This window comes from Argiope bruennichi, chromosome 2 (genome assembly GCF_947563725.1).
Source record: "Argiope bruennichi chromosome 2, qqArgBrue1.1, whole genome shotgun sequence".
NCBI lineage: Eukaryota > Metazoa > Arthropoda > Arachnida > Araneae > Araneidae > Argiope > Argiope bruennichi.
The window spans coordinates 136115795-136141145 of record NC_079152.1 but is presented as its reverse complement, the minus strand read 5'-3'; the positions used below and the strand labels follow the sequence as shown (position 1 = coordinate 136141145).

Genomic DNA, 25351 nt, shown 5'->3' with positions numbered 1-25351 from the left:
ACGGAGTATCATTTTCATAGCGAGCGAAGCGCATAGAGTTTGCGTTGTAAACCTGGGAAGATACTATACAATCAATCGCATTTTTAGGGTTTTGGTGAGTTTCAGTTAGCAGGGACCAGGGACAACACATCTTCGGTTTTTTTATAATACACTTTTTTCTTTTTTCTGTTGAAACTTCCATTTGTTTCTGAGGAATTCTCTTTGAACTCAAGTTTGTATTCTTACCGTGTCTTCAAATCGTCAAATGGATCTTTGAAACTTGCTTCAGAATCCACTGTTCTGTATAGAAATCCTTCTCAAAGTGCAAAGTTGCCCTTGAAAGTGTTTACAAACACTCTGGTGAATGTAACTTAACCACTTTATAGATTAACAAATAAACTCTTTTCTTTATAATTTCCCCTTCAATTTTTTGGCAGTTGTCTGAAGTTCCGATTTCTTTCATGATATCTCTTCACAAATTAGCATATTTAATTAATGTTTCTTAAACTTTAAGGCCTAAATCAATTGTTTATTTTTTTGAAGTTGTGTTATAAAACTGGAACTTTAACACGTCAATATTACAAAATTAATCATCCTTTGATTGCAAATGGCATAAATCATTTTTCTTTGCAAATATTTATACTATCTATAGATATATTAGGAAATTATTGTATGATTGAAAATCCAATAGTTCTGAAAAAGATCGGAATGTAGAGATTTTCGTTAGATGAGGACTTCCACTGCATTGCATTGTTTTGGTATCAATGAATGTTGTGATGGCTCAGGGCCAACTTACCCCATCATTCCTTGGCATAAGTCAAGGGAGGAAAAGTGACATTTTCTGTAGATCAAACTGACCAAGAACATCTGAGGAAAAAGTCTGATCTGGATTCAGTTTGGGGAGGGATACCAAGCCTTCAAGGAAACAAATCAGGAGTAATTAATTTACATGTGTATTTTACATGGAAGAAAACTCCAGCAGCTGACATCGATTGCAGCGAATATTTTCTACTAGTTGAGTAATACATTTTTTACTATTTAAGTACCACATTATAGCAATGTGTTTCGTTGGTTTTAGTAAATAGAATAGCCGTAGGAGAGAATCCATAACTTTCTTCTTCCTCAGCTTTGCCGTGGCACGCCTTCAGGTAGCAAACCACTGTTTGACGATAAAAGTAATGTGTAAAATATAAAACTTGCCTTCACATAAGATTTTAACAAATTTTTTTATTTACTTTCAGAAAAGCTTGAAAGAATTTTATTGTTTCCCTGTTGTTATAGAATAAGATATATTAAGTTATTAATATTAAAAAAATTAACAAAATCGGAAATAACAGAATATTTTATAAAAATTGCACATTGCAGTTTTCTAATTTTTATAGAACTTCTAATGCTATTATCAGTTACGTAAAAGAGAATGTTCAATTGTTTTAATCAATACTTAAAGAAATACCATAAAAAATCTATCGAAATAAACATTCACGAGTAGATAATTTCCAAGTCTAAGTTTTTGAATACCTTTTAATACTGGCTAACAAACTTTTTTTGCCCTTAATTTCGACTGTTAAGAAAAATTATAATAATTATTATAATCTTTTTTTATATTTTTTTCTTTTATCATCACACTATAAAGTAAGAAAATTTATAAACCAAGATTCTGAAATTGAAAGCAAAAATTCTAGAATCTTGATAGTTAGATAGGAATGCTAGAAATTGGAACTGTGATCCGATTCATAATATATTTTAATTTTCTATAGAAATTTTCATTACTGTTCTATTTATTGTTGCCTTATTTATTATTTTAAGGTTTATAGAAAACGTCCGTTCTCGTATTGTGAGCATACCAGCATTTGGGTGAAAATAAGTAGGCATATTTAGCAATAACTGCATTTTAAGTTTCGTTTTAAGTCATTCACTTTCAAAATCCTCTTCTGTGTTAATTCTATTATACTGTTTTAGTGCTAATGTAAAACCCCTGTGTCTTTGTAGCATTTTTAATTTTTAAATTATGTTGGAGAACTGTAAATATTTGTCTTCTTGAATGACATTTTCAACTCGTTCTCTTCTTTTTCCTTTTCTCGTCTCTGATCCTGGCAAGCACCGGGATCAAGGCTGAGAGAGCTGCACAAGCCACCGACACCACTGCGAGTGTGTGATACAGCCAAGAGTAAGATCCCACTGTGTCTCTGAAATATCCTAAAACGGAATGAGAAACATATTATGAAGACATTATTAAAAGATTCCACAAATTTTTGATTCAAAATTAAATACCTGGAAGATTATTTTAATAAAACATTTCATTAGCGAGTAAAATAATTTAATATCAATTTACATCCTATCCTGTTAGCATAAGATAGTATATAATACTTGTCTACGATATTGTCCGACATTCTGAATGCCGTCCAACATCGTATAGATCTCGTAACAATGTTGTTTGTGTTAATATGGTATGCAAAAAAACACATTAGTGTAAACACAATAGTGCGTTTATTATTTCTTATTGCTCAAGCACTGAAAAAAAATCGAAAGAAAAATAAATATTTTCTTTTAAATTTTTATTTTCAATACCAGATTTTAAATGTCCCGCTTTTTAACTAAATACAATCCTATTTAACATTTGTTCAATCAAAGAATCACTAATATGAAACAGGAAGTGCATGCATCTGAATGTCAGCTACAAGAAATCCTTCTAATAAATACTGCTATATTTCAACTTTTAAAATGAATTAATTTTTAAATATTTTATTAAATAGCAAAATTTATGATAATTTCAGGAAATATTTATCGTTTAAAAAATTTTTAATACCATCTTAAAGAACAGTAATTTAATATTATTAATTTCATTGGGGTACAATTGTTTTCCGATTTTAACAAACCATTCAAACTTCATTTTAAATGCAATTCGAAACAATTCAATTCAAATCATTTTATTACTGCGTGCCTTCGTTCCTTTCAACGTTATGATAAGAAAATATTATTTTTTCTTGACTTTAATTCAAAGGCAGAATTTTTAAATCCACTTTTTTATTCTTTGGCATTTACACCTTTTGATATGCATGCGAAATAATCTAATAAGATGTTAGTTACATTACGATCGATGTTTCGCGTTTAATTCTCCCACATTCTTAATGATCCTAATTAGTCTGCAAGGTCATTCAAGTTGATTGAATCCTAACTTAGAAAAACACAATGAAGCTTTGTTGCTGCGTTACAAAATTGCACTTATAGAAATCACTTAGTTGAATTACACGTAGCAATTTCCGAAGAGCATGATTTATTGATTTGCCTTCTGTGAAATCAAACTGATGCGGGTGTAACACTTGCTGCATATTAACTCTTCGGAGTAGTAATTTTAATAATTTTCCTAAGGTCGGAAGGAGAGAAATGGGTCTATAAGAATTCAATCTATTTTTTTCTTTCAGTTTTTTGTGAAAGAGAACAACTATTAATCCCGATTTAAAAGGAGTTGGGAATTTTTTAAGCTCAAGTAGTTGAATGACAGTACACTTCCATGTATCCGGTTCGCGACTCTCCGCTTTAGTTTTCTTTCATCGTAATTAAATGAGAAAAGCAAGGCTTTGCATTGGCCAAAGCATTGGAAGAGCATCATTTATTCATTTGCCTTCTGTGAAACCAAACTGGTGTGAGTGTAACACTTGCTGCTTATTAAGAGTAAACTTAACTCTTCGGAGTAGTAATTTTTTTAAATAATTTTCCTAAGGTCGGAAGGAGAGAAATGGGTCTATAAGACTTCAATATATTTTTTTTTCTTTCCCTTTTTTGTGAAAGGGAACTATTAATCCCGACTTAAAAGGAGTTGGGAATTTTTTAAGCTCAAGTAGTTGAATGACAGTACACTTCCATGTATCCGGTTCGTGACTATCCTGCCTAGTTTTCTTTCATCGTAATTAAATGAGAAAAGCAAGGCTTTGCATTGGCCAAGGCATTGGAAGTGGGTGTCTGCTATGATCTTCCTAAGTGTCGTGTGCAAAATACAAGTTGTGATAGTAAAAGAGCAGCGTTTTGTTCGTTGTTCATTGTTTCGTCGATGTGTAACGAACTTCAATTATTACCGCTGTTTCTGATTATAATTGCATAGTACATACAGTATTCGTAAATTGTTCTTGGGGTATGCTTAAAGTTTTTTTTTTATATTCTTTAAAGGACTTTTTATCGAATAAATACTTGAAACGTGCAGTATATAAACATATATAAACTACTAGTACAGAACTTTTTATTTTAACTCGACAAGTTACTGGCAACTGCTTTGATAATTCACCGGCCGCGGTTACGTTCACATTCTAGGTGGCTTAAGATAAATGAAGAGCTTAGCACTCAATAAGAATTGGGAAAATACATATTATAACAATAGTTTTGGTATAAAAACTTTGTCTTTTGGTATTGGTGTCAAAAAAATGAGTTCATAGAACTTCTGCCTATCCGGCTTTTTTGTTATCCAGCCTGGCCGTCCGCCACATTTGGCTGGATACTCGGGAGTGTACTGCATTTAAATTGAATCGTGCACGAGACATTAATAATGAATTTTTGGATTTCTTTCTTGTTTTGTTATGATATTCAATGTAGCTCGATATACTTTCCTTATTGTTATTTCCTGCGTTTCACAACCACGTGAATTTTGTTGTGACTTGCAGATTTTCGATGAGCCAAAGCCGGGAGACGTATTTTGGAAGTGTACATTCATTTTGCAACCGGGGGGGGGTGTAGGGAATTATCCTAATCTTCAATCAATCATGGTTCTGTTTCCAAGAAAAATATGAAAACAAAAGTAAGAATATGTAAAAAAAAAAAAAAAAAAAAAAAATGCTGCGCTTTCAGATTTTTGCGATGCCTTGCGGTTTATACTGAAATTGGTTGTCTCTATTTATTTTATGACTCATTTTCAGTAATTGATTATTTAATTATTTAAGACCTGCTGCAATAATAAGGAAGTATTTTTTAAGTAAAAAATAAAAGTTAAAATGTGTCTACCTTGATCTTTTTTAAAAAACTTAACTCGTTTTACAACAATAATAATGTCGGAACTAATTTGTAGCAGAGATCACATCAATGACATATGAAACATCCCAAAGATATATTCAATAAACTTAATTATGTTCAGATAGTTTTTTTTTCCTTTACTGAAAATTAGGAAGCATATTTGATTGCAATAACAATAAAAAAATCATATTTTAATTGGATTTTCAACAAAAAAAAATTAAAAATTAAAATCTTTAATTTTTATTCTTTATTAAAATTCATAAAAGGAAATATTTCTATTGATAAGGCATTTTAAAAAAGTAGTCTGGAGAGTTAAGCACTGTTAGTTTGATTTTGCTATCGTCTTTGTCTTACCATAAAAGAGAGAGCCTCGTATCTATTCGTTATTAATGATTTTAAGACTTAATCAATCTTAAACAATTAACTGCGGAATTTATTTCTTGAAGTCAGTCCTTCAAATCTTTCTTTATAAAGCCAAGCGATGTTGCATATACATGTCGAGAGCAATACAAATAAATAATTACACAGTCAATTATACAAAATCATAAAAAAATGGAATGAGATTTCATTTTTATTAGATTAAAAAATTACAAATCATTAAGGGTGTCGAATGCATTTAACTGGTTAAATCAATGCACCTTCATAGTTTACAATATCTGTTACAGAGTTTACGAATCTCAACAGGGTAATCTTTCCCATACTTAAAATTACAAAAATAGTTTGTCAGGATTTAAGAAGTTTTCGGACAATTTTCTTGAAATTTACATCTATATTCTAAACGGTCTTGTGAAATTTCTTCTTGATGGGGGATGTGAAAATTTATCTTCGTATATTCTTGATTTAAAAGAATAAAAATTCCAGTTCACACATAATCTCTATATTTGATATATTCTGCTACTATCTAAACAATTAATTCTCTTATACGATTCCCACAGAATATGGTATTTAACTAAAATATCTGACAACGTCTACAGGCTTGAGTGGCGATTAAGGAGCTGAGTCCTATATTAAATATAAATCGCAATAAACATCTTCTTATTCTAAGAATATATAATTTCTTATATTCTTAAAGTATCCTTAATTTCTTACTTTTAATTTTTTTTTCAGAAATACAACTGTAAAAAAGTAAATTTCTGATACTAAAATGTATTAAAATTTTTGAAGAATATTTGGAAATTCTACCTCATGTTTTCAGAATATTAATTTTTAAAAAATCTTGTTAGATTCATAGATAAAAATATTTATTTCCTACTTTTTACTATACTAAAAGTGCGTTTAATTCTTTAAATTTCTGTTGTTTCCTTTTTTTAAAAAAAATCTTTAATATACTTCATAATTATAAATATTACGAAATCTGACAATTAATATTTCTAGAAGGGAATTCAGGATGGCAACACATCTGTAACATAAATTTTTACCTAAATTAAAGTATTAACTGATAATTAAGAGATCTAGAATAACTTGAAATATTCTATCGTTACAGAAAATTATTAGCTGTACAAAATTTCAGAATTCTTGAGCGTGAAAAAGTGATTGAAAAATTAATAACGAAATTCCATCCCCATAAGCATGAAGCATACAAAATTCAGCAAAACCATCTTAAAAGAATTCTTAATAAAAATTTATATGTTCAAAGAATGATTAAATTTTTATTACCTATCAGCGGGCCGTTCAGGAAACTGAGAGGACCAAAAAGACAATATCTTGACGCCTGACCCATCGTATGCTTGGTTGAATCGAAGAATTCAAATACAATCATTGGTAACATGGTTATGAGTCCACTGGAAATAATGCCGAATAAAAAAATGCTTATTATTACTATATAAAATTCTCGGGCCCAAGCCATAAGTGAGCAAGAGCAACCCATGATTATGAAAGAAAGGATAGAGAAATTTATTCTGGTGACGTAATTGCTGTCGGTAATCCATCCCAGTCCTAAGCGACCTATTATTTCAGCTATGGGCAAAACCATCAACAAATACACCTCCATGCTTCTGTCAATGTTCTTGTCCCTTGAGAAGTCTATCATGGTGGTCCAAAACACTATAAGAATGAAAACGTGAAGACTCTGGGTTATTACGACAATCCAAAACGTTACATCCAGAAAAATCCTCAGAGATCTATTGGCATTTTTTGCCCTTTGTGAGTGCTGTTTATCAGTTTTTAATATTTCTTTGTGATTAATTTCTTGATTGCATGGCAACGTAACTTCCGAAGATATTGGATTAAAAGGGCTGAGAAACGGAGGAATAACTTCTTCGGTTTCTGTCATTAACTGCAACTGAGTCTTTGCAGAGTATTCTGAAGATCTAGAAGCTGATATATTCTTCACTGAAGTACTTGGAAGTGCATCACTGTTACTGTCTTTACTATGATCGTAGTCGTTTACATTTCCTAATATATTTTTATTATTTATTTCAGCTTTTATTTTACATTTACTCTTAGAATATGTATGATCAGTTGAAGGTTGGAGAGTTTCGTCAGAAATGTTTGCTGTTGTGTTCCTTCGAATATCCACGAGAGGAATTGACTCTCCTTTAGAATAATTTCGGAATTCATTGATGTTTCTATCAATGTCCACTTTATCTTCCTTTTCATGAGTGATAGTTTTCGGTTTGTTTTCTGAGATAATCTCCCATTCATCCAACACCATTGCTTCCTTTCCCGTTTCTGAGCCCTCGGCTTTCCCTGAAATACTGCAGAAATTAAATTCATTTGAAGGACCTTTTGACTTACTATTGGTTCCATCTGTTACGACTTCTGCGTGATCACATTTATATCTGTTCAATATTAAAGAAGTTAAATCCTCGCTTTCAGGACTATTTTGTATTTCGGGAACAACATTCTCTTCTCGCGTCTTTACGTCTTTTTCATTTTCATTACCAGTGATATATGTCTTATCACTATCTTCACCTTCAGAATAACTGACCGTTTTAGTTACATCTGTTCCTGATTGTCCTTTCGTGCACTCTTTAGATTTCACCGAGTTGCCCGACTTGCTCGAAGTTCTATCAGGCGATAATATGTTGATAATCATAACGATAGGCAAGGTGTTAAGCACCATCGCTCCTATGATAAGAAACCCTCCGGATGTACCGTAATTTCGGAAGATCCACAAAAGAAGAGGAGGAGTGAAGAATGCTCCGATGCAAGAACCTGCTTGTGTAATTCCGAATGCTAGAGTGAGATGTTTCTTAAAATGAATCTTCACAAGCAAAGCAAGTAATGTGTTGTTAAGGGCAACTCCGGATCCTAGAAGAAAGAAAGTTTTATTATGTAACTTTGATTTGAAATTCACGAGACAGTAATGCGCAAGAAGAAAATTTTGTGGCTTACTCTTCTTATAATGTTATAGTAATAATTATTTACGATGATTCATCAGTTAACGAGCATCACAGACAATTCTTTTTACCAATTATTGATTTACTATCTTGATTAATAAGTATCGTTATGTGCATAAATCAAGCACATATGTCTTGTTAATTTTTGTAATCAAAATAATTCTTCTCATTTTATTCGTTTACGACTTAAAATATTATCAATTCTTTTAATGAAAAAAATAGTCAGAAATACTTTTAAAAGTATTCAAAGAGCAGAAATAAACCATGTAACGTGGAATGTATATGTATGTATGTACATGTATATGTGTGTGGGGGGGGGAATAAAACGAGCGCTGCGTTGAAGTAAATAACATTGATAGTTTTATGCGTAGAAGCACCTTCTATTGAGAATCAGGAATGAATTGCGCGAATGGTCACCGCTGTGTCATTTAACAGTTAAACGTACTCGGAGGGAGGCCAGGGAGTCATATGTGTGTTCGGCTTCACTCTCGAGGCCAAAAAAAGAAGGACAACATGCTATAATGCGGTTATTTTTTCATGCCCATGTGTTTGCTGTGTATATCCAATATGTTATGTGCGTATGTTTTTGAGTGAAATAAACGATGCCGAGAAGGTCGAGTGTCATTTTTTGTTGTTGTTGCTGCAGTGGTTGCTACCATCAGAATAGACCGACGGCGAATGGTGGAAGACAATCTGGTCATTTTGAGCATTACTCACGGTATTTCTCACGTCATCGTGATAGAGTCTACTGAAAATCTGTGCACATTGGCTTCCTCGCAGCTTGACAGAGGAGCAGTAGCAAAAGAGTGTGTAAATATAACTGCAACGGCATCACGATGAAAAATATCGTTTCATGTTCCATACTGTCACGAGAGGTAAAACATGGTGTCATTATTTTGAGACGGAGAACAGGCATCAGAGCCAACAATGGAATGACATTGATTCCCCTCCCCTCCCTGCCAAAAAAAAATCCAAAGTCGTGCACGCCAGCTCCAAGAAAGTCATGATGGTCTTTTTCTTTCGCTGTAAGGGCCTGCTACTTATTGATTTTCAGGAAACGGTGCCACAGTTAATGCACAGTGGTGCATGGGAACTTTGGCATCATTCTGTTGCAGGCTAATACCAGCCCACTTGTTGCCAAATATGTTAAAACTACAATGCACTTTTGCTGAGAGACCCTTGTACATCCTCCATACAATCCAGATTTTTCATTTCCATACCTGATGTGCTTTCTTGATGAGGGAAGTAAGATGGTAAGGATACCAATTCCGCCCAAGCCATTTGGTGATGAACGATGGGCGAAATAACGCCACACAAGAGTGAAGAGGGCAAGACGACGCTTGTCATCTTTACTGCAAGGACCTCCACTTGTAATGTGGTCTAAGCGACACCAAATAGGAAAGCCTCCACAAGCCGATGGAGGTCGTTTTATTTAGTAAAACCGTTATTTCTTACCTCCGTCCAGAAAATCCATCTGCTCCACCGACGAAGGCGACTTGATTAACATAAGTTACATTTTCTTTAATTTACTTTATACCGCATTCAAATATATTTTAAATCACATTTATTTAGTTACGCTTATGTAAAAGTCTCGCTTTTAAAATTTGGATAAGGGAACTTTAATCAAATCCTTCACTCTCCCAATAACTTAATTGTTGGCCACAAAGATCTGACTTGATTCCATAGTTCACATTCTTGTTTACATGTTGTACTGTACCAAATGCTTTTCGGTATTAACATTACAGTTGATACAAGAAAGTAGCAGGAGCTGTTGTGAGCAATCGTAATAATCGATATGTTATGGAATATTTTAGTGATATCTTACAATGTATTTGCAAAGCACACACACACACATTTGTATCCATACAGAGTATGTCAAAATCTATTTTTACAGTGATGTATTTTTATGGTTTAATAATAAATGCTATTACTTATATCATATTGTTACGGAAAAATAAAAAAATTATTACCGATCGGTATATGATGAAGAATTCAACTGGCTCTATAACGGATAATGATGCTTTATCGGAGGGCATTAAATACAAGAATGCACATAAACACAGATAATTAAACATAGGAAAACGTACACTAGAACCGCACTTACAATAAACAGCAATACGCAAACAGTAAATCGTTATTGAAAAACCGCAACAGCACAAAGCGCTCAAAAAGAACTCGCTGCAGATAAATATTCCAAAGAGAAACTTCCTTCAGCTGTTCACTTCTCTCGACTGAACTACTCCAGCTCGACAGCTTTTTAGAGCTCCCCTGTCTGAGCACTGAGTGTTTTAAACAAAAGTTGAAACTCGATTCTTAATTGACCCATTGACAAGATTCTTGAATATTCGAAGTCCTCCATTTTTGTCGCCAAATAGTCCCTAAATTTGTCGCCAATGCTTGTTGTTATTCATCCGGCATCCATTCAACATTTGTAAGACATATCTGTAAAACTATCTTCCTTACTAGAAAACTTCTTGAGGAGAGAAACAATATTGCTAATTCGCAGCAATATAAGCTTTAGTTTAAAAGGGCATTTAATCAAGAAAATTATAGTATTTGAATTTAAACGTTATATAACGTAATGCGGATATGTAAGCAAATAAGTAAAATAGAGTAAGAGTGAAAAGGAGTTGGAAATCAAGAATTTTTAAGCTGAAACTATTACCATGTATTAATCCAATGAAAACAGTCAAAATTGAAATATTCTCGGCGAAGAAACAGGCGGAAATTCCAACGGCCGACAGAATACTTCCAAGGATTAACACTCTGTTCATTCCGAATCTCTCCGCAAAATATCCGACAAATGGTCCTGTGAATTAATATGTGTATTTTATACAAATTATAGTGTATTTGGAAAGTCACACTGAGGGAAAGGATTCAAAAAAGAATACACAGAGTTCGCATTTTCAAAAATAATCGTGTATTTTAAAACTGAATATCATAAACAGCCGCAAAGAGAAATTTATTTCTAAACAATAGCATAAACACAATAAATACTCAAGTTTCAAAGCAGTAGATTAGTAGCAGTGATATAACATTTCATAACATTAATTGAATAACAACAAATTGTTTGATGATCCTCTGGTTGTGTTTTTCCATCACTGACTGCCTTATAACCCCTTAACAAAAAAAAGGTGATTATGATGCTGGAAAAGGTCACTGTTAAGAATTTAGTTAACCACGAGGTATTCTTGGGTGGAGCCAGCTGTCAATCATGCAAATACCAAGTGGTCTCACTCTAATGCTAGAATATATATTTTTTTATACCAGAAGTGAGCTTGAATATCGTGGATTACGTTGGTGGTGATCTCGGCTCTCGGTCGAATATTATGGTATGTGTAGCTCTCTAGGCCTGCTAAACTTTGTAATATTTTCTTGGGTACTATGGCATAATCATGTGCCTTTTGTCTATCAAGTATTTTTTAAATTATTATTAGAAATTTTCAGTCTAAATTTGTTGATATTACCAATAACCCACAAAAAGACAAATCTATGTCTTCAAGTTATTTATAACCCAGACACCAATCTTCACTATCAAATAAATTATTGCGAATCAAGAAATCAATAAATTTCAGTCACTTTTCCGTATAGGAAAAATAATATTTTGAAGACATATGAAAGCAGGCATACCTATTCATAAATGAGAAAGAAATCAAACTGAGTAAAAACATAAAACTTAAGTTGATCACATTATATGAGCCGTTTATTTTGAAAGTGGCGTAAGTCCATTTTTGAAAAAAAATGGAGATAATGGCAGTTATAGATAAAACTTGTTATGATCTTTTTATGAGTAAAAAATTTATAATAAAAAAAATATTTAGATTCTAGTATTTTGGAGATGGAAGTTTTAGCTCTTAACGGTATTGAAAATTTCTTTATTTTGAAAGTAGTGCAAGTCCATCTTAGATTGAAATTATATTTGACAGAATATATTACACCAAAATTCAGCTCCGGTTGCTCTATGGTGAAGCAAATGTGACCGTTTGACATCATGTCTGAAATATAGGGGTGTTTCTATTTATCTATTTTTGATATTAAAAAACGGTGGTTGTAAAGTATTTTATAAATAATATAAATTATATCTTAATTTTGTGTGCGGATAATAATGCTTACTTCCATCACCGATTATTCAGTCCAGTAACAACGAAATAAATATCATTGATCACAAATTTTTATTTTCAGGACATTCATTTCTACCGAACAATCGTGATTTTGGAGTGGAACTATCCAGTAACTATTCAATCCAGAAACCAGTTCCTTGCATATTCGCCAGAATTACTATAAAGTAATAAAAAATTGTCGAAAACATAATAAATTTTTAGTACATGAAATTAAACATGGAAATTTATTTTCAACCCAACCTCTGGAAAAAGGGGTTTTAAAAAGAAAGAAAAATACCAATTGAGAAATCGTGAATTAATTAACTATATGCTGGATCAGATTTACAAGGGATACGCCATACAAAATGTTCAACAAAACTTCGATGGAACGTGATTTTGAATTTAAAATTATCGATTTGTCAACACAACGAGGAAGACAAATAATTCCAAGTAATTTCAGAAATATAAAATTATCTTTTATGTAAGAAAAAAATGAAATTTATTACATCTGAAAAATACAAGGATATGATGGATTTATTACCATGTATACCTCCCGTTCATCATGAATTTTTTAAAATGTTAAATCTTGAATAAAATTCAAATTGATTATACCTACGTATAAACTGAAATATATAATTTCATTAAAATTCTTAATAAAACTGAATTGTTTGTTGTTATGTTATATGTTCTACTAGAATATTCTTGGTTTTGTTTCCCTTTTTATCAAATGAATAAATATTTATAAAAATTTGAATAGTATTTTGTTTTTATTATTAAAAAAAGCTGATGCAATTTCCCAATTAAATGAATGATTGTAATAATTCTTTAATTTTGAAAGTGAGGCAAATTCATTTAGTTATAATGGAACTCTTATTTTTTTAGTCATCACTGTAAACACTATTGGATTATAAACTAACATTATCTGGTTCAACAAAATACAAAAATATATCTATTAATACTTACCAATATTTTCAAATTTATTGAAACGCAAACCTTTAAATATCTCGCAATAACAAAAAATGAACTTGACCCATTTTCAAAATAAACGTCTCATATTTTATGAAAGAATTTGTGTCGTACTTAATAAAATTGTTTGCATGTCACCAAGTGTAACGTATTGCAACATACAAGGTAGGATGAATAGATTAAAAAAAAAAAAACGTTTTTTAAAGTGCGTCTGGATCTTAGTCTTCAAATTTATTTGATGAAGGAGCATTAACAGTTGATTTAGAGATCGAATAAAAATAAGTTCTATAAATCAAATCTTAATTCAAAAATGAAGAAAGGAAACTGAATTCAAAATTATTTCAATTCTTCAACTTTATATTATTGAAAACAACGCTTAATTTTTCAATCAGACAGAATATATGAGAGTAGTATTTTAAAGAAGCCAATTCGCAATTGAATAATAATTTTTTTACATTTAAAAACAACTAAAATGAATGTAATACACTATTTACAGACTTGTAACAGAAAGACATATCAAATTTAAAAAACATACCACCCGAGCATCGCATTAGAGTTACAGTAAACATTGGATAACCAGCTAGATGTCTGTTGACTTTGTACCGATCCAGGATCTCTACAAAAAACAGACCGCTGACTTTGGTCGGTATCATGAGGAGAAAATTCATGCACCCACATGCCACGGCGGCAAACCAGCTGATCTTGCTGTCGAATCGCAATTTTTCCATTGCATGAGTCTACCCAGTTAGATGTATTTTGAAAACTGAAAAGAAAGAAAGGTTCCTTTGCTTATGCAGCCCAGTATCCGGAAGTATTTACAACAAAACTTTTTTGATATCAACATATACGGATGTCACCTATGTAATATATGCTTTATAACAGTCATGCATTTATATCAATGAACAAATAACACAGAAAAATCTCTATTTGAGCAGATCCAATGAAAAACGCGAATGACAAGTACAATAAAGTAGTATGTACAGTCGCAAAATAAAAGACACCTAATTTTATTCTATTATTGTCCATTGTACAGTAATTAAAAAAATGTACCATTTGAAAGGTATTAAAGTACTCTTAAAGACTTTTGAAATAAATTCCGTAAGGGGCCGTCTATATATTGAAATAAGAGCAAATTTCAAAATTTCTAATGGCAACACCCATTTTCTCATCAATTTTTTTTACATCAAAAGTACATTTACATTTATTTAACTACATCAAAAGTTAAGCCAGGAAACAAAGTTTCATTAGATTAGGCCTATTGTTTCCGAAATTATGAGCTAACAAAATTTTGACTTTCTAATGTTAAAATTAAATTTTGAACCTTTATTCATATCTTAAAAACTTATATTGACCTAATATTTTTTCTTGTGAAAATATAACGTAGGGCTTCAAATTTTGCATACATATTTAATATAAAAAGATAATTTCTAATGTGTAAAAAATTTTCAATGTTAGAGTTTAAAACTTTTTAAATTGAAGCATACTTAAATTTTGGCATAAATCGAAGGACAAGACCATTTTTTAGTCACATGCAAATTTTTTGCTCATTCCTATGAGTAGTTTCCCCGCTACATTAAGTTTTCTATTTTGCTTTTTAAACGATGCATTTAGGGGTGCAAAATACTGCCACCTTTTTATTTGGCATTGAAATACTGTTGATCTTATAATTCTTATAATTATCTATATATAATAAAGAGTTATATATAATTATTCTTATAATTATATAATATTTTTTTCTAATTATGCATCTTTCCAAATTTCTATTCATATAAAAAGCTGCAAGATATGTGATGAATTATAGCTTAAAAAATGCTACAATAATGGAAATGAATGATACCAGTTAACATTTATAGTGATATTCTGAATTTTTTTTCCCGATTTACATGATTTCATACAATGAAATCTTTCGCAAACGAAGAGCATTTGCATAGAAAACTAAGTTTCTAGTAAAGCATAGAAGAAAATTCATTGATGAATTCACTGACATTCACTGATGAGCGCAATGTATTCATTAGTGAATGAAATGCGCTCTTTTTTATACTCTTAAAATAAATCGGCGATCATATGATATCATGTCTATTTATAAGTTTCTTGTCTATTTACAAGTTATTATTGATAAAAAGAATTCAGGAATACAGCGCAAAAGAATAAAAACTAGTTAATTTTTTTCTGTCTCAATCGTAAGGTAATTCACATTTCTTTTAAAATAATAAAAAATATATATATTTAATTTTATAAATCTTTTGGTTATACAATAAAACTTTCCATTCTAGTGCTTTCAGCGAAATGGAGAATAGAGTTCAGGTTCAATTTAAACAATATTTTCAATGGTCTTAAATATGCCTTTGCAGAAAATAAACACAATTCTTCCAAAATTTTACACTATGATTATTTTGTCACGAATAAATTAGAAATCGATATTTAACATGCAGATTGTAGCTTTATAGATGCTTTTCAAGAACACAAAAATAAAAATAAAAAATGCTATTACCGTCATATGGAAAATATCAAAATCTTACATATCTAAATATGGAAGCAACCCTTTAACGCAAAATGTCAAATATCTCCCAATATAAACATGATAAATTAACCAAACCTTGTATTACGGATATATTTTCCATGGGGAAATCTATTCATGATATTAAAATAGGATGTTGCCGTAAGAAATTTCAAAGTATGTTCAATTTTAAATATATAGACAACCCCCTTGCGAAGCTTTTAGGAACGAACCTTCTGCGATGCTTTTATATCTTTTACTCATACGACAAAACTTCTCATTTTGGTGATTTCAATGGAGAATAGAGTTCAGGTGCAATTTAAACAAAACTTTCAATGCTCTTGCATATTTCTTTCCTGAAAACAATCAAGATTCTCCTAAAATGTTCGCTATAAGTATTTTGCCCTCCATTGAAATAGCAAATGATTTTACCATTAAAATGACCATAAAAATTCGACAAAAAATACTATTACCGATGCCTAGAAAATATCTAAATCTTACTCTGAAAGGGGGGGGGGTAGGGAGAGAAACTTAAGAGAAAATGTCAAATATATTTTGATGCAATCATGGTCTATCAACCAAAAGTTGGTATTTTTTCCATGGGAAATCTATTCATGACCTCAAAAAATGGCATTGCCGTAAGAAATTTCAAAGTTTGTACAATACGTGTAGACGTTTGTATATGTAGACAATCCCTTACAAAAATGTTAGGCGCGCCATCTTTTAGTATTGATTGCTACTTTTGAAATTGCACTTTTAGTTTTCATATTGGATGGTCGATTGCAAAATAAATATAGGTCCCTTTTTTTTCAGCGACTGTACCTAATTTCCTATAAGAAAGTTTTAGGTATACTATTATGCTTCCATTGCCAGCCATCATATCCACAAATTTTAAAATGTTTTTAAATATTATAACAATGAAATGAAATTAAGAAATAATCATTTTATTAATTGCATACAAAGAATAAGTATTCTTCTGAAATAAATATATTTAAGTGTGTCGTGGCTGGTTCGTGAGTGCTTTCAATAAATAGGCAAATAGAAAACTTAACAGATTTATTTCAGATTCGTTCGAGTTACTCTGCTCAGTAACTCCTTCTCCTCCAAGAGCCAACACTCGAATGACATCACTCTTTGAATTACACTCGCGCTAGTTGCCTAGCGCCATCTATGAACGTTTATTTCTTAACGCTTCAAAATCCAATCACTACACCCCCAACGTAAGAGTAGTGTTTATATGAAAATAAACATACCTCTGAATTAAAATTATGAATTGGATTTTAAAACGTATCTAATAACATCAAATTAAATAAATAAAAATAAACACAAATGCAAAGTTAACTCGAATGAATAACTAATTACTAACAAACATTTAAGAAAGCAATGAGGTAAAATAAGAAATGCACAATTGAATATAAATACCATAATAAGAAACTCACTTATCATTTAATATACATTAATATATACTTAATAATGTATATAATCACTTATCAACTAATAAACACAAGTTTATAATGAATATAAATACTTAATAAACATTAATACATAATTAAGAAAGGATTTCACTTGATAAACATTACTCAAATGATATTTCAAATATAGCCAAAACTGCTGAATGAAAATTTATAACAAACACTAGAAAAAGTTATATTCCTGTTTCAAATAGTTTTGCACATTATACTCTTAACCTTACTTGCGAATACCAATTATTCAACATATTAAGAAAATGATAATAAAAAAAAGACATTAAAACAAATATACATAATATCAAGCATAAATTATTATTATTTTATAGTCACTAATCCCATATTGATATATAAAACAGAAAAATGATATTAGTACTAAAAAAATGTTTTTCAGTCTATTTTGGTAATAAACGTGACAGGGCATCAGCATGCGGCATTTTAGAACCAGGGCAATGTTTTAATGTTATGTTGAATCTCTGCAAGGCAAATACCCACCTTTGTAGTCGAGATGACTGAGGAGCGCACTTGGTCAGATAAGGAAGGGGGTTATGATCGGTAAAAATGTGGATCTCGGATCCAAACACAAGGGTTTCAAACTTTTTCAAGCTCCAAACTATAGCAAATGCTTCCCGTTCGATTGTCGACCAAGATTGTTGGCTTTTGTTTAATTTTTGACTTGCATAAGCGATAGGGCACATTTTTCCATCAACAGTCTGTGATAAACACGAGCCAATCCCGATTGATGAGGCATCACAATGAATCACAAAGGGTTTGCTCATATTCGGGGTGTGTAGAGTAGGAGCGTGTAACAATGCTGATTTTAATTTTTCAAAAGCAACACTATGCATTTCACACCACGGCAACACATCAGGGCTTCTTTTCTTAGTTAGTTCCGTTAATGGAAAGGCAATCTCGGCGAAATTCGCAATATAATCACGATAATAGTTGAACAGGCCAAGAGCACTACGTAGTTGTTTCTTGGTTTCAGGTACGGGCAAACGAGAGATCGTTTCTAACTTAGCTGGATCAGCTTGATGCTTTCCTGAGCCAATTATATGTCCCAGGTATGAAATTTCAGATTTCGCGAAAGCACACTTTGAAAGATTAACAGTGAATTGAAGCTCTTCCAATCTATCCAGCACCAAATGAAGATGTTTCAAGTGAGAAGGAATATCATTGGAGAATATAGCAATGTCATCAATATAAGCACGGCAAAATTCTCTGTATGGCGACAATGCTTTGTTCATTTCCCTTTGAAAAGTTGCAGCTGCATTTTTCAGCCCAAAAGGCATTACCTTAAAACGATATTGTGCTATATGGGTCTTAAAAGATGTATAATTCCGCGAATCTTCTTCCATGGGAAGCGAATAGTACCCCTTCAAAAGATCTAACACACTAATCACATTTGCCTGTCCTATGGAATATATTAATTCCGTTGCGTCTTCCATGGGGAAATCGTCGGTTTTAGTCACCGCATTCAAAGCACGATAATCCACGCACATCCTGATAGATCCATCCTTCTTGTTTACACAGACTATAGGATAAGCAATGTCAGCTGAGCTCTCTTCGATTAGATCTAGTTTTAGGAGTTCTTCGATTTGGGAGTCTATTTGAGGTTTCAGCGCTTCAGGAATCCTGTGCACGTAAGGTTTTTTCCTTTCTTTATCGTCCTCTAATTTTATCTTGTGATGACCAACCTTTGCAACTTTAACTTGTCCGGTAAATATTGAATGATGATTCCGCAATAAGTTCAAGATTTGACATTTCACTTCCTCAGAAAGATGTCGCAAATCCACTTGATCAAATATCTCTTTCCAGTAACATACATTTTTATAACTGGGGGATGAATAAACTTCTCCAAAGTCTGCATCATCTTCAAAGATCATGCCTACAGCATTAATTCTTGGATAGTATTTCCGAATTTTATTTGCATGACAATGCCGAATCTTTCCATCGCTAAGTTTTACTTTATATGAATGTGGAGGGCAATGCTCGATAACTTCTCCAGGACCAGTCCAACGGGCATACAATTTGTTCGATGAATCAGGTATTAATAAATAAACTTGGTCACCTGGCTTAAATTCCTTAGAAGCGGTTCGGCGGTTAAAATATTCTGCATATGCCTGCTGTTTACCCGAAGCGATTAGAGATGCTTCCTCTGCAGCTCTTTCTAAGTTTATTTTTTGCTCCTGTAAATAATCCACAACTGATTTCTCCATGTTTAACGGAATGGCAATATCACCACACCAGCTCGATTTTAGAACACTGAGATGTCCTCGTGCTTCACGTCCATACATCAACTTGAATGGTGATACACCCGTCGTACAGTTAGGAACTTCCCTGTACGCAAAAAGAATATATGGGATGTATTTATCCCAATTACTCGGATCAGTTCTGATAATGTGATGGAGTGAATTTTTGAACATCCTATTATATCTTTCTATAAGGCCATTCCCAGCTGGATGGTTAGGCGTCGTAAATCTGGGAGCACAACCTAATCTTTTCATGAATTCCTGGGTTAACTTAGAAATAAAGTTCGTTCCATTATCACTTGCAATAACATTGGGTATTCCAGTCCGCATGAATATCTCCAATAAAGCATCACACGTAGCTTTAGCCGTTAACGAACGAAGAGGGATAGCCTCCAGCCATCGAGAATGCTGGTCCATTAGACATAATACATACTTATGCCGACGAGCAGAAGGGGGTTCAATGGGTCCTATTAGGTCTATATTTACTATCTCAAATGGCAATTCCGGACGGAGAACAGGAGTAATAGGAATTTTATCAATCATTTTTTCCGGACTCCTCAACTGACATTCTTTACAGGATTTACAAAAGTTTTTGATATCATCTGTCATATTTGGCCAATAAAAACTGTATTTAATTCTTTCACTAGTCTTTTTTAATCCCATATGGCATCCAAAAATTGATTCATGTGCTAATTTAAGAACTTGCTGTCTCTTATTTTTAGGCAAAACCAACTGATTCACTTTTTCGCCTAATATTTTATCCCGGTGGAATATTAATTCATCTTTCATAAAAAAAAGTTTCTTTTTCCAAGCGATACATTTTTTCTTACTGACTGCAAAGTATCACATTTTCTTTGTTCTTCTTTCAACGCATTAATTTTGTTTTTCTTATCCAAAGAATCGCTTTCATTTCCGCTCGGTTGTTCTTCGCTCTGACTAATTCCACAACAAATCATAAATTCATCAAAGCTCTCTTCCATCGGCGCCTCTAATCCAGACGTGTTATGGCTGCGGCTGTGGTTTATGCTTTCTCCCAATAAGTTTAATACAGAGGGGGGGGGGGGGATGATAAATTGCTCTTGAATTCTCTCCGTGACAGCTGCGACTATCTCAATAGGCCTGGAAAACCCTTCGTTGTTTTTATCTTTTAATGATATTTGAAAACTCGAAAGAGTAGCGTTAATCCTTTCTCCAAATGCACTTTTTAAAATGTTCTTTCCTTTTTCTTTTTGTTCACTTGACACATATTTAGAATTTAAAACTGGTATCATAGCACCTGAGTCAACTAGGGTTTTCAGTTCTCTATTGTCCACACAAAGATCAACGTATTGTAAAGGGTTGATATTTAAGCTTTTTTCACCATTAATTAATTCCGACTGAATTTCCGCGGTTAAAATGTCTTCCCGTTTATTTTCTGACGCAGATTCTCTCAACTGCGATTTTTTATGTCTATTTGGGCAGTCTCTAGCAAAATGCGACAATCCACAAACGTAACAGTCTCTTGTTACTTTTCTTGAATTTGTAGTTTCGTTTTTATGAAAGTTTTTGTTTCTGAATTCTCGTTGATGCGGGGGTACATATTTCCGTTCCGAAAAATGTCTCTCTTCTCTTTCGTCGTAGGTTTGATGTTTAGAACAGTTATTCTCTTGATATAGTTCTTTCTTTTTCCTCACACTGTTTGATCGCACATTTTCATAATCATCTAATTTGCTTGCAGTTTCGTTTGGATTCGTGAATTGTGACCAAACATCAATAAAATGTTCTTTAATATCCGTAGGTACTTTTCTCTTTATCTGTTCTGTTATGATTAAATCCGACAAACTTTCAAAAGTAGTTATTTCCAATCCTTGAATCCATTGCTCAAAATAATTTTTAAGTTCGTAAGTAAAGGTACCAGGTAGTCTCCGGTCTTTTAAAATGAGTCATAAACTTTTGCCTGAATTTTTCCGGGCTGAGTTTAAATCGTTTCACTAATAAACTCTTGATGTGGTCATAGTCCTTAACTTTCTCGATTGGCTCTCGAGCGATGAGTTGGGTTATATCCATTGGCAATAATCCTAATAGATGCGACACGTAATCTTCTCGTTTTATTTGAGCCCACTCGGCTTGCCTCTCGAACAACAGCAAATATAAACTGATATCACTGTTCTTCTCATCGAATTTTTGCATCACGTGCCTGAGTTCTATCTTGGGAGTTGGTAATTCGACATACACGGGTACACTGGAATATTGCAGCTTCAGTTTCTCAAGTTCGAATTCTCGTTCTTCTTGTGCCTTTTTCTCCTGAAATTCCCACTCTTCTTTAATTTTTCTTTCTTCAAATTCTCGTTCTTCTTGCTTTCGTTTTTGATCTTCTCTCTCTTTTCTATCCTCTATGATAACTATCATTTGTTTCTTCACAAACTCTTCCTCGTAATTTTCACTTCCAGTAATTAATTTTTTTAAGTCCACAATTTTCATCTCTAATGAAACAGTTTCACCCAGCTCTTCCGCCAACAACTTCAAATCTTCCTTTTTCGCACTGCCTAGGAAGGCCATATCTATACCGAAAGCACACACCTTTATCGAATAAAGTTCGATTTCAAGTTCGTCAAAAATAGCACTCGATTCTCAATCGTGACGACTGCGCCAAATGTCGTGGCTGGTTCGTGAGTGCTTTCAATAAATAGGCAAATAGAAAACTTAACAGATTTATTTCAGATTCGTTCGAGTTACTCTGCTCAGTAACTCCTTCTCCTCCAAGAGCCAACACTCGAATGACATCACTCTTTGAATTACACTCGCGCTAGTTGCCTAGCGCCATCTATGAACGTTTATTTTCTTAACGCTTCAAAATCCAATCACTACAAATTGGTAATGGCAAGAATGACTAGAACTCGTCTGTAGTTATTACCATATAGGCATATTTGTTCTTTATCAGTTTTTAAAACAACGCTAGCTACTTTCCACGATCATTAGTTTATCCATAATATTTATAGTATTCATTTCGTTATGCCATCAAATTTGATGAATGACATCTTATCACAATAAAGGAAAGTACTATATTAAACTATACTTGCACAAAAATCCTGGAGTACTTGTGAAGAGGAGAAATTATTTTGCTAATAAAATGAATGAAATCAGACCAGTTGCAACAGCTGGGAACTCAAAATTTCATTATTTTCTGTCAAAATTTTATTTTCCGATGTCCTTCGAAAATGGAGGACAACATGGAGTAGGTTAGTTTTGCTAATAATAAAAATGAATGCACGTGTATGTGTGTTCACGCTCTACAGGTCTTATGGTTTGATCTATAGCATATTACACTATTCGGTACAAATAATACTAGAAGGTTCAGGAATGTGAACTTTAGAATGAATTTTTAAAAATTCGAATTCGAATTTTAATTAAAAATTAAATAAAAATTTGGCGTGTTTACGTGGTTACTTCCTAAAATATTACTATAAACATTTTGTACCGTTTCTAAACTTTTTAATCATACCAATTTATTGATCGCATAGATTTTCCCCAAACTTTCACATTTTTTAATTTTTTTAAATTTAAATTAATTTGGTAATTAAAAGATTAAATTTTAGTACTACAAATGTTAAAAAGTAAATGGTCGTAACTTATATCTTTAATGTTATGGGCCGTAAACTTATATCTGTAATGTCATGGATTCCCCAGTAAAAATATTTTCATGTTCACTATAAACAGAATATATATATGACTATTAAAATAAAATGGCTAAATGTCTATGACAATCTGGTGCTTAAATTGTCGACAGAACCATGGATATGAAGTTAGGCATAAAAATTTAATTAAAACTAAACAACTAACATTCCCGGCGAAATTAGAAAAAAACGATTCGGCAGTTGAGGCTATAAAACTCTGCGAAGTCTGTTTTTTTTTTTTTCCTATAAGAAATATACAGTGAAATAAGAAAATGATGGGGTTTAGTTTAGTTATATAAACGTCCCATTTTAAAGCAACATTAGGACTATTTTGTAACGGACCTAGTAATTTCGAACCGCGGTCAAAGGACGAGGAGGACACCTGAGCTGACACCCCCTCCAAACTTCCACACCACACCAACGGGAAGACGTTTGGCCCAAATGGATTTAGTGTGCACCAGCCCCGCAGAGATCACGGTTTTTCGGTGAAACCTAAAATCCTCCAGTTCCAAAGCCGAGATCTTACCACCAGGCCACAGCGGCTCGATAATGAGGGGAGACAAGCGATCGTTGGTGGTGAGCCATCTAGGTAACAGAAACTCTCATATAAAATCAAAATCGGCGAAATTTAGCAGGTGATTAAGAACATGGATTTGTTCTTTGGTATAAGGCTTTTAAAATAGTATGAGTCATAAGACTACCAAAATTTCAGGTATTTTGCGAAGGAAGCCATTAAGACCAAGTTACATAAAATATTTAATTGAGGCTTTCAGCAGAGGGACTTCAAAACATGCAGATTTTAAACAATGTTTTTTTAAAAAAAATTTCATAATTTTACAAAAGGTTTCTTATTAGCGAATAAACCAATCACGTTTCGAACATTTCTGGAAAATTAATCAGTTTTTTTTAAATAAGATTATTTTCAGCAGACTTAGATTTCATTTAAACTTCAGATAAAAAGATAACAGTTGGAGATTGGAAATGATGATGAAAAAAAATCAAAGTTGATTGATTTCGGTATAAATAGACTCAAGATAAACAAATTCAGCCATATTTATTAAAATGAAAGTTTTAAAAAACATTTCCGCACTGGGAAACTTTGTTTGATGATTATACTATCGATAATTTGATTTTTGGTTCATATTTCAGATGACACGCATGATAAAGTTTAATTAAACGGTCGGAATAAAACAGGAGCAAAAATAAAGACAAGATTTGCAGTCCACGTTCATCACTAATTTGAAAATAAAAACTCAAAACCATATCAAAAACACATGATACCGTCGTCCTGGTATAGGTGTAGAGCATCTTCCCCGTGATATGGGCGTCATGGGTTCGGGCATGGTTGTTCACACATCTCTGTCTCTGAGATGTGTGAATGCCCCCCCCCCCTCCTGTAAAAAGGGGCTGTGCAAACGAATGTGATGCGTGAGTAGCAAAATCGTACTGTAAGCGCTATTAAAAACAAGAGACGCTCTCTCCCGTCTTATAACCGCTGAATTCGAAATCAGCGGTCTTGTCCATGGCAAGTTCCATCAGAAATAACAACAGCAGAACACATGGTGTGCTGAAATTCGTGTTACCCATTCTTTTGTGATTGTTACGGAAATTCAACCTTTCTGTTCAATGAAAACTTAAAAGGTTACGAAAGAAGAATCAGTATCAATAGATGCAGCTAAAGATTATTTTATAGAAAAGAGACGTTATCTCCGTTCATCATCTGTGACTTACATCATAGATACTTTCAGATAGCCACTAAGACACTTCAGTTGTTACTTAATAACACAGTCTAATGTTAGATTTTCAGACATTAAAAAAAAAACAACAGTGCGTTAAACAGAAAGTAACCAGCCAAAGAGGTAACCACAAAATTTTCACGCATATGCTCTAATAAATGTATATTATTAATCGAATGCTCTTAGTGAGCAATAATTATGAAAAGCGTATTAAAGTGAGAAGTTTAGCGATTTTTTTTTTTTTTTTTGACGATTCATCTCTGTGGTACGTTTAATACAGAAACACCAAAACTCCGAATGTGTCATTTTGATTTCTTTTTTCGACTGTTTGGAATCAAATTTTAATTCGAAACTACAGTTTTT

General features: G+C 32.5%; 1 protein-coding gene across 3 annotated transcripts in view; it reads right to left on the bottom strand.

Annotated features, from left to right (window-relative positions):
- Positions 1 to 1366: 1366 nt before the first annotated feature.
- LOC129955325 (uncharacterized) overlaps positions 1367 to 25351 on the bottom strand; it is a 43914-nt gene continuing 19929 nt past the window's right edge. For 2 of the 3 annotated variants that reach the window (XM_056068215.1, XM_056068214.1), the window contains exons 2-5: positions 13920 to 14147; positions 10984 to 11127; positions 6634 to 8229; positions 1369 to 2175 (exon numbers count right to left, since the gene is read on the bottom strand). In XM_056068215.1, coding sequence (XP_055924190.1) covers positions 2030 to 2175; positions 6634 to 8229; positions 10984 to 11127; positions 13920 to 14112 — 2079 coding nt within the window. In that variant the 5' untranslated portion in view covers positions 14113 to 14147 and the 3' untranslated portion in view covers positions 1369 to 2029. Of the gene's footprint in view, positions 2176 to 6633; positions 8230 to 10983; positions 11128 to 13919; positions 14148 to 25351 lie in introns of all 3 variants that reach the window. The other variant, XM_056068216.1, reaches the window with a different exon arrangement.